Source organism: Lipotes vexillifer, unplaced genomic scaffold, assembly GCF_000442215.2.
Source record: "Lipotes vexillifer unplaced genomic scaffold, Lipotes_vexillifer_v1.1 scaffold217, whole genome shotgun sequence".
Taxonomy (NCBI): domain Eukaryota; kingdom Metazoa; phylum Chordata; class Mammalia; order Artiodactyla; family Lipotidae; genus Lipotes; species Lipotes vexillifer.
Window position 1 is genome coordinate 8,332,604 of NW_006788200.1, and position 9,432 is coordinate 8,342,035.

Below are 9,432 nucleotides of genomic sequence, written 5' to 3' on the forward strand. Positions count from 1 at the left end.
AGGGGGGTTTTTTTTTTTTTTTTTTTTTTTTTTTTTTTTACGGTATGCGGGCCTCTCACTGTTGTGGCCTCTCCTGTGCAGAGCACAGGCTCCGGACACGCAGGCCCAGCGGCCATGGCTCACGGGCCTGGCCGCTTCGCGGCATGTGGGATCTTCCTGGACCGGGGCACGAACCCGTGTCCCCTGCATTGGCAGGTGGACTCTCAACCACTGCGCCACCAGGGAAAACCTTTTTTTTTTTTTGACAGGTGGATTCTTAACCACTGTGCCACCAAAGAAGTCCAATTTATCAAATTTTTTAATCGTTAACAGTCTGATGCATTAAAAGTGGCATGTTCTTTGTTTTAATTTGTTTTTCTCTGATTTCTAGTAAAGTGAACCATATTTTTTATATATTTCTTTTCCAATTCTTATTGGGTACTAAATTTTAAAATTTTCGCCCTCTAGATCAAAACTCACTAATGAAGACTTCAGGAAACTTCTCATGACCCCAAGGGCTGCACCTACTTCTGCACCACCGTCTAAGTCACGTCACCATGAGTAAGTTCTGGGGTGATCCAATCTGTTTCCCATCTCCTTCCTATGGAAAATTTATTGAACTAGTTATCTTAGGAACTGGAAAGCTAGTTCTCTTTTGAGGTCCATGGTTCTGATTCTCTGCCTTTTGAGATTGAAGCTCCAGGAAAGACTGGGATGCTGTATGGATCTCATTTTTTAAAAAATATTTATTTATTTATTTGGCTGTGCCGGGTCTTAGTTGTGGCACACGGGATCTTTTAGTTGCTGCATGCAGGATTTTTCGTTGTGGCGTGTGAACTCTTAGTTGTGGCATGTGGGATCTAGTTCCTTGACCAGGGATTGAACCTGGGGGGCCCTCTGCATTGGGAGCATGGATTCTTAGCCACTGGACTACCAGGGAAGTCCCATGGGGATCTCACTTTTTCTCAGAGTATGTTCCATGGACCATTTGTACTAGAGTTGCTGCTCGTGCTTAAATAAGTAGATTTCTGGGTCCATTCTAGCCCCATGGACTCAAATTCTAGGGCATATATTTGGGAATATATAATCTTAATAGTCCTTCAGGTGGTTGTGATGCTTTCTAAAGCTTGAGAACCACTCACCTACAAATGTTGACATGGATCTCTGCCTGATTGAAACTGGTCAGCTATTGCTGTGGTCAGTATTCTAAGCCTTCCTTCAGTCCTCAAAGCCACTTCTTGGGGTTTCTGGGGCTGTGGCAATATTTCGCAATCAGTGAATTTCTTTCTTTTCTAGGATGCCAAGGGAGTACAATGAGGATGAAGATCCCGCTGCACGAAGGAGAAAAAAGAAAAGGTAAAGGAAGGATGGAGGAGTGTTGGGTTTTATGGTGGATACTGTTAGGGGAAAAGGAGTAGGGGCTAGTTATGAGGCAAGAGACTGAGGTTTTCATTTCTCGTCTTGAGATTCTCTGCTTTCACAGTGGAGAGGAATGATATTTAGAATGGCTGTTTAGGGCTTTGGAGTCAGCTTGTGTTTTAATCTCATCTTTACCAGTTTCTAGCTGGATGCCGTGGGCATTTTGTTTAACCTCTCTAATCCTCAATATTTTCATGTGTGGAATCAAGATAGTGATAATAACTTTTATCAGGTTGTCATGAGGATCAACTGTGATAGTCCATGTAAACACTTAGTACCAGTGCCTGGCATATAGTAACCACCCAGTTAATTTTGGCTGCCGTCATTATCATTGTCATTGCTATTATTTATATGATACTAAGCTTCCTAGACCTGGTACTTTGCTTTTTTCTCTTTTCTTGAGGAGGACTGGCAAGGAATGATATATTTTCAGGTGATATTTGGAACGTGATAAAAATTCAGAGACTTCCTGGTTGCCGTATGGTAAAGTCTCATACTTGTAAAGACTCGGTGGTGTAGAGTTAGGTGACATCAAAGGATTCTGAAGTGACAGATGGAGTATACTATGGTGGCATTAGAACAGTGTATCTGTGAGCTGGAAGATGCTGTAGTTCTGCTTTTGAGGAATATCAAGAGGTGGCCAGCAGTTCTATGAGGACATATATGAGCTTTCAGCATAGACAGTTGGGTGAAGGTATAGGGAAACAGGCAGGAACAGTTCTGCTGAGCCTTATACATTTGCCTTTCCCTGGTCACAGTTATTATGCCAAACTTCGCCAACAAGAAATTGAGAGAGAAAGAGAACTAGCAGAGAAGTACCGGGACCGTGCCAAGGAACGGCGGGATGGAGTGAACAAAGATTATGAGGAAACTGAGCTGATCAGCACCACAGCTAACTACAGGGCTGTGGGCCCCACTGCTGAGGCGTGAGTACCGAGTGGGCCAGGGCATGGTTCCCTCAGCATTGCAAAGTCATACAATGGCAGTATGAATTCTTCCTCACATTTTCCTTGCTCTGGAAAGCCATTTCCCCATGCCAAGCCATTTCAAGAGGCACTTGCCACCCACAAAGGATGGTTCTTATGTGGCCTCTTTCATTCTACAGGGACAAATCAGCTGCAGAGAAGAGAAGACAGTTGATCCAGGAGTCCAAATTTTTGGGTGGTGACATGGAACACACCCATTTGGTGAAAGGCTTGGATTTTGCTCTGCTTCAGAAGGTGAGCTTGGTTGGTAGATGGAGAGTAATACTAGCATGCTGAATGCTCACCTTTTAGGGTGAGGAGGGAGACTGCTGTTAGTTCAGACCATGTAGAAGAACTAACGGTGTCCCCTCTGTAGGACTAATTGCTATTCATTCTTCAAGTCTCAGCCTCAGTTTTATCTTCTTGGGGAAACAAACCTTCCCTGATCACCTGTGTATTGTTAAGTCTCCCCACTCCTCACCTCCCACTACCTGCACCCTTGCATAGCTCTTCTGTTTTACTTACAGCAGTTATCACACTTTGTTGTTTAATTGTTTAATTTGTCTGTCTCTCTTTTTATAAGCTCCATTAGGGCAAGGACTATATTGTTTTGTTCAGTATTGAGTTCTTAGTTCCTGGCACAGTGTGGTATAATGGTGTTCAGTAAGGATATGTAAAGTGAATAAATTTCTAAACCTTACTTGCTTTCCTGTTAGGTACGAGCTGAAATTGCCAGCAAGGAGAAAGAGGAGGAAGAACTGATGGAAAAGCCCCAGAAGGAAACTAAGTAAATAAACATCAGGGAGAGCTTGCGAGTTTAGAAAGGAGGGGCCAAAAGTAGGAACACATTTAGCAAAAATGTTCTTTTTGTCTTTTCAGGAAAGATGAGGATCCTGAAAATAAAATAGAATTTAAAACACGTTTGGGTGAGTACAGAATTTCTACACTAGTGGCTCTGCATTCCAGAGGAACTGTAAGGAATTTAGTGCTCTGGACGGAATATGCTTCCCCTTTCCCTCAATCTACTTTTATCTCTTTTTTATCCCCAAACCAGCTACTTCCCACAAAATACTCTAATAGAACTCAGATGTAGACTTAATTATTTCATATATATTACTAATGTCTCCTCAGTTAGGTTGGAAGCTCTTTCAGATTTGGGCTTATCCATTAAGGGAGGTAGCATGGTTGATGATTAAAAACTCAGAATTCAGAAACCTGCATTTGAATCCTGTAATGAAATCACACTAAGCATGTGATTTTGGGTGCAAACACCTTAACTTCTCAGCTCCTGTTTGTCCACTTGTAAAAATGGGGTTAACGTTCACCTCATGGGATTACTGGGATGAAGAGAAATAATACATGCAACATGCCTATCACACTGAGCATATAGTAGAGCTGTTTTTTCCTGTCTTCATCAGTATTACCTTAAACTTCATGCTTCTTCCTCAGAGGGCCTAATACAATGCTAGCCACGTAGTGCCCTTGAGAAGGCAATGTAGGAAGGGTGGATAAGAGCTCAGGCTTTGGAGTTAAACGGCCGGGGTCCCATTCTTTGTTCTGTCGCTTAGTAGCTATAGGACTTGGAATAGTCATATGACTTGAGTGGTAGTAAAACACTTACTTCTCAGCCTTAGTATTCTTACCAGCTAGAAGGAGATAATAATGACCACCTCACAGGGCTGTTGTGAAGACTGAATGAAGCAAAGCATGCATAACACTTGGCATGGTGGCTGGCACACAGTAACCACTTAGTAAACAGTAGCTGTTATTGTAGAAGTTTCTCACTGGCTACTTGCTGCTCTTTCTCTTTTTTGTAGGCCGAAATGTTTACCGCATGCTCTTCAAGAGCAAAGCATATGAGCGGAATGAGCTGTTTCTTCCAGGCCGCATGGCCTATGTGGTAGACCTGGATGATGAGTATGCTGACACTGACATCCCCACTACTCTCATCCGCAGCAAAGCTGATTGCCCCACCATGGAGGTGAGTGACCCAAGTCCCGAGAGCTTGCTATGTGAGCCTCAAACCTGGGAATCACCTTCATTTCTGCCCTGAGCCTCATCTACCACATTTAACCAAGTCCTGTCCACCTGTTAACCTCCTAAATCTCAGCTGAATCCATTCACTTTTCTCTATCTCCACCAATAACACAATAACATTCCAGTCTAAGCCATCATCTCTTGGGACTTCCCTAGTGATCCAGTGGTTAAGACTCTGTACTTCCAGTGCAGGGAGCATGGGTCCGATTCCTGGTTGGGGAAATAAGATCCCACATCCTGTGCAGCGTGGCAAAAAAAAAAAAAAGTCATCATCTCTTGTTGGAACTATTAAAAGGCGGTCCTAGTTGGTTTCCCCACTTCCACTCTGGTTCCCTTTCAATATTCTATTTATTTTTAGTATTGTTGAGATGTAAGTCACATACCAAACAGTTCACCCCTTTAAAGTGTACAATTCAGTGGCTTTTAGTATTTTCATAGTTGTACAACCGGTATCAGCATCAATTTTAAAACATTTTCATCACCCCAGAGAGAAACCCTGTACTCTTTAGCCATTACCACTCCCCACATCTTTCCATCCCCTTTTCCATTATCGTTTTTACACATGGCCAGAGTGATCATTTAACAACATGACTTTTCTCATCATGGTTTAGAAGGTTTTTTTTTTTTCCTGCCTTCACTACTGTCATTCCTTTTTTTTTTTAAGATAATTTTTTAGAGCAGTTTAAAGTTCACAGCAGGGCTTCCCTGGTGGTGCAGTGGTTAAGAATCTGCCTGCCAATGCAGGGGACACGGGTTCGAGCCCTGATCCAGGAAGATCCCACATGCTGCGGAGCAGCTAAGCCCGTGTGCCACAACTACTGAGCCTGCGCTCTCGACCCTACGAGCCACAACTACTGAAGCCCACGTGCCTAGAGCCCATGCTCCGCAACAAGAGAAGCCACCGCAATGAGAAGCCTGTGCACCGCAATGAAGAGTAGCCCCCACTCGCCGCAACTAGAAAAAGCCCGTGCACAGCAACAAAGACCCAATGTAGGCAGAAATAAATAAATAAATAAATAAATAAATTTTTTTAAAACGTTCACAGCAAAATTGAGAGGAAGGTACAGAGATTTCCCATATGTGCCCTGCCCCTGGTTAAGAAGATTTGATGGTTTCTTTATTTTTAAAAAATATTTATTTATTTTATTTTTGGCTGCATCTGGTCTTAGTTTTGCAGGATCTTTGTTGCAGTACACGGGCTCTATAGTTGTGGTTCATGTGCTCAGTAGTTGTGGCGCAGGAGCTTAGTTGTTCCGCAGCATGTGAGATCTTACTTCTCTGACCAGGGATAGAACCCGTGTTCCCTGCATTGGAAGGTGGATTCTTGACTGCTGGAAGGGAAGCCCCTTGATGGTTTTTTAGTGTTAGGATAAAGACAAAAATCTTTTTTTTTTTTTAATTAATTTATTTTTGGCTGCATTGGGTCTTTGTTGCTGTGTGCAGGCTTTCTCTAGTTGCGGTGAGTGGGGGCTACTCTTCTTTGTGGTGCCCGGGCTTCTCGTTGCAGTGGCTTCTCTTGTTGCGGAGCATGGGCTGTAGGTGCGCGGGCTTCAGTAGTTGTGGCTTGCGGGCTCCAGAGCGCAAGCTCAGTAGTTGTGGTGCACGGGCTTAGTTGCTCCCTGGCATGTGGGATCTTCCCTGACCAGGGCTCAAACCCGTGCAGGCAGATTATTAACCACTGCGCCACCAGGGAAGCCCAAGGCCAAAATCTGTATCATGGCTTGTGAGGCTCTGTAACTCCTGGCCTCTCCAGCTTCTTTCTACCATGCTTCCCAGTTTGTTCTCCAGTCATCCTGGCTTTCTTGAATGTGCTAGATTTACTTATGACCCAGGCCTTTGTATGCTGTTTCATCTGTCTGGAATATCCTTTTACAACACCTCCTTTCCCTGTCTTCACCTACTTAATTCTCACTTATCCTTTAATTTGTTAATTTGTTAAGTAAATAAATGAGTAAATGAAGAGAGTCCTGCTCAGTGGGATAACATTCTTGCTCCTTGGGGGTTTTCAGGCCCAGACCACACTGACCACAAATGACATTGTCATCAGCAAGCTCACCCAGATCCTTTCCTACCTGAGGCAGGGTACCCGCAACAAGAAGCTCAAAAAGAAAGATAAAGGTAATCTGGAGAGTTAGGGAGAGAAACCTTACCCCTGGAGGGGCATCTGAGATGGAACCAAGGTCTCCTGGAGCTTCCAGAACATTGGAAGGCTCCTGGGGACCAGAGAAAAATGGGAGCAGTGGAGCATTAGCAAGGGATGGTTACATCCAGGTTCTGTCTGCTTGACCCACGCAGGAAGCAGTGGTCAGTTTTGAGGCTTGAGGAGGGGGAGTATGGGGTAGCTTTTCTTGTCCCATCTTTTAAACAGAAGATGTTTAAAAGGGCATTGAGAACTGAAAAGCATGGTGAGGCTGAGTGGGAAATAACTCAGGAGTGTCTTCCTCACTCCTCTCTTTATGTTACAGGGAAAATGGAAGAGAAGAAGCCCCCTGAGGCTGACATGAAGTATGTATCCTAGCCCTTGCCCCCTGATCTGAGGGAGGAAGGGCCTCTGGGTTTCCGGTCTTTGGCATTTGGGGGAGGCCTTGGTGTGAGAATCTGGAGAAATGGCCGGGGGAAATGGAAGTTTGTGTGACTTTGTCAGCTAGGGATCTCTGTTTTCCTAGTATATTTGAAGACATTGGGGATTATGTGCCCTCCACAACCAAGACACCTCGAGACAAGGAGCGGGAGAGATACCGGGAACGGGAGCGTGATCGGGAGAGAGACAGAGACCGTGACAGAGAGCGAGAACGCGATCGAGAGCGGGAGCGGGACCGAGAGAGAGAAGAAGAGAAGAAGAGGCACAGCTACTTTGAGAAGCCAAAAGTAGACGATGAGGTGAGATGTAGTCCCGGGCACTAGGTGGCGGACCTGCCCATCTCTGTGGCTGCCCAGCCAGGTACAGAACCCCTCTGTTATATAGGTGGCTCATGGCTTCACAGCAGCAACTGGGTCAATTGATCCAGGGTAGGAACCATCCTGGAAATGGGGGCAGGGGGTAGGGTAGGGAATTGATTCAAACTTGAGGGAGAGATGAGTGGGCATCCCTCCTGGTGACACTCACTTCAGTTTCTGTTTTCTTTCCAGCCCATGGATGTTGACAAAGGTGAGTTTTACCCATGGCATCTTGCGTTGGCTCTGGCAGTGCCGCTTTCCTCTGGGCTGAGAGTCTGACCCAGAACTCAAGAGTTGCCAAGGGTGGGACTGGGGGACTTCCTAGTTCTGGGTTCTCGGAAGATCCGTGTCTTGCTTTATGGAATAGACAGAAGATGAGTCTGGAGTTCTGTCTGTCTTCCTGGGCAAGGGCAGGGCATATTTGCTCTGTTTGATATAATTCTCCCAGCTGTGGGGTTCTGAGGACATGGGGCAGGTTGATTGGACAGTATTCTGGGCACACTAGTGCATCTCAAGCAGAGTAGCTCATTTTGAATTGGAATTTGATTAAAACTTTGTTAGCTAAAGGGTTCTGTTGCCTAAAAAATGTTACGAAAGGCACAGGTGGGAAGTGTGTTGTGGGGAAGAGGTTGTAAGCTCCTTATTTCAAAGTCTGAACAGAGTTCTCTTTCGCCCAGGACCCGGATCTGCCAAGGAGCTGATCAAGTCGATCAATGAAAAGTTTGCTGGATCTGCTGGCTGGGAAGGCACTGAATCATATCCTGTTTCAGCGTGTTCATTCCAACTCCACCTGCCTCCCTGCTTCCCCACAACCTCCCCGCCCCATCTTGCTCTTTGCCTTTTGTGCTGAATTTTGACAAGGATGAAGTCATGACTCTCCCCTTTCTCAGAGGACTCATTCATGTTCACAGCCCTCTCCTTAGAGTTTTCATGTTGGGGCTTCTAGCCCTTGGCCCTTCCTGCTTGAAGTTTTTCTCTATTGGTAGAATTATTTTCTTTAACATAGCATATGCTGAAGAAGCCAGAAGACAAGAAGCAGCTGGGAGATTTCTTTGGCATGTCCAATAGCTATGCTGAGTGCTACCCAGCCACGTACGTGAGACTCTGTTACAAAGAAGGGAGGCTGGGATGACTGCAGAACAAGGTGGGGGGGGAGGGGGAGTGAGGTGTAAATTTGACTTGTTGGGACCCAGGGGTACTTCTTACTGGGTAAAGTATTCTGTTAGGCTCTGAGTGGGAGGCCTAGGAGGGGTGGTTGTTCCTAGGCATATAGCCTCTTAGTGGGTAGGTTTCTGCATGAACCATAGGCGTCTGGGTCTGCACCATCTCTTTAACTGTTGCTTCTCTTTAGGATGGATGACATGGCTGTGGACAGTGACGAGGAGGTGGATTATAGCAAAATGGACCAGGTGTGGAGCTGGAAGGATGGGTGGGGACAGTTACTCTTTAGCGCATATCCCCTTCCCTCCTCCCAAATGATCTGTTTCATTTTCTGGGCCTCATCTTCCATCAGCTGCAGCAATAGGAACAGCAGCATTGTGGGGTCCTGGGCAGCTTAACTGTTTTAAAGCATCTGTACAAAGTCAAATGAGATAGGGCTATAAATATATTTCTTTTTATTTTCTGTAAAGTGCCAGGCTTTGATTTCCATCCTAGGGAGTAAGCAGGCCTTTAGTGCACATGTAGAAAGGGAAGAAGGAATTTCAGTTTTTAGAAAATAACTGGAAAACAAACAAACTGAGTTTTATTCTAGCCAGGATTGACATTTTCCTCTAAGCCTTAAAACAAAAACAAACAAACAAAAACACCAACAAACACTAACACCATTAAGGGTGAAGAAGTGTCATATACTTTTCCTTGTTTTCTCTGTACTGCAATGCTTAATAGCATGGTTTAATTCTATCTTGGAGCCTTGCTTAACCCTGGCTCTGTTAAAATAAGCCAGCTTATTTTACTGCTTTTTCCTCAGTTTCCTCATTAGAAAAATGGAGAGAACTGTAGTTCTCTCTTAATAGAGTTTTTTTTTTTTTTTTTCCGGTATGCGGGCCTCTCACTGTTGTGGCCTCTCCCGTTGTGGAGCACAGGCTCCGGACGC

The 9,432-nt window shown here is 44.9% G+C and overlaps 1 protein-coding gene across 1 annotated transcript in view; it reads left to right on the top strand.

Annotated features, from left to right (window-relative positions):
• IK (IK cytokine) overlaps nucleotides 1-9,432 on the top strand; it is a 12,627-nt gene that overhangs the window by 1,953 nt on the left and 1,242 nt on the right. Inside the window, exons 3-16 of the mRNA XM_007461468.1 lie at nucleotides 448-540; nucleotides 1,276-1,335; nucleotides 2,157-2,324; nucleotides 2,504-2,618; nucleotides 3,080-3,150; nucleotides 3,243-3,289; nucleotides 4,181-4,344; nucleotides 6,410-6,518; nucleotides 6,866-6,905; nucleotides 7,067-7,280; nucleotides 7,530-7,548; nucleotides 8,015-8,100; nucleotides 8,356-8,429; nucleotides 8,689-8,746. Of these exons, the coding sequence (XP_007461530.1) occupies nucleotides 448-540; nucleotides 1,276-1,335; nucleotides 2,157-2,324; nucleotides 2,504-2,618; nucleotides 3,080-3,150; nucleotides 3,243-3,289; nucleotides 4,181-4,344; nucleotides 6,410-6,518; nucleotides 6,866-6,905; nucleotides 7,067-7,280; nucleotides 7,530-7,548; nucleotides 8,015-8,100; nucleotides 8,356-8,429; nucleotides 8,689-8,746 (1,318 nt within the window). The remainder of the gene's footprint in view (nucleotides 1-447; nucleotides 541-1,275; nucleotides 1,336-2,156; nucleotides 2,325-2,503; nucleotides 2,619-3,079; nucleotides 3,151-3,242; nucleotides 3,290-4,180; nucleotides 4,345-6,409; nucleotides 6,519-6,865; nucleotides 6,906-7,066; nucleotides 7,281-7,529; nucleotides 7,549-8,014; nucleotides 8,101-8,355; nucleotides 8,430-8,688; nucleotides 8,747-9,432) is intronic.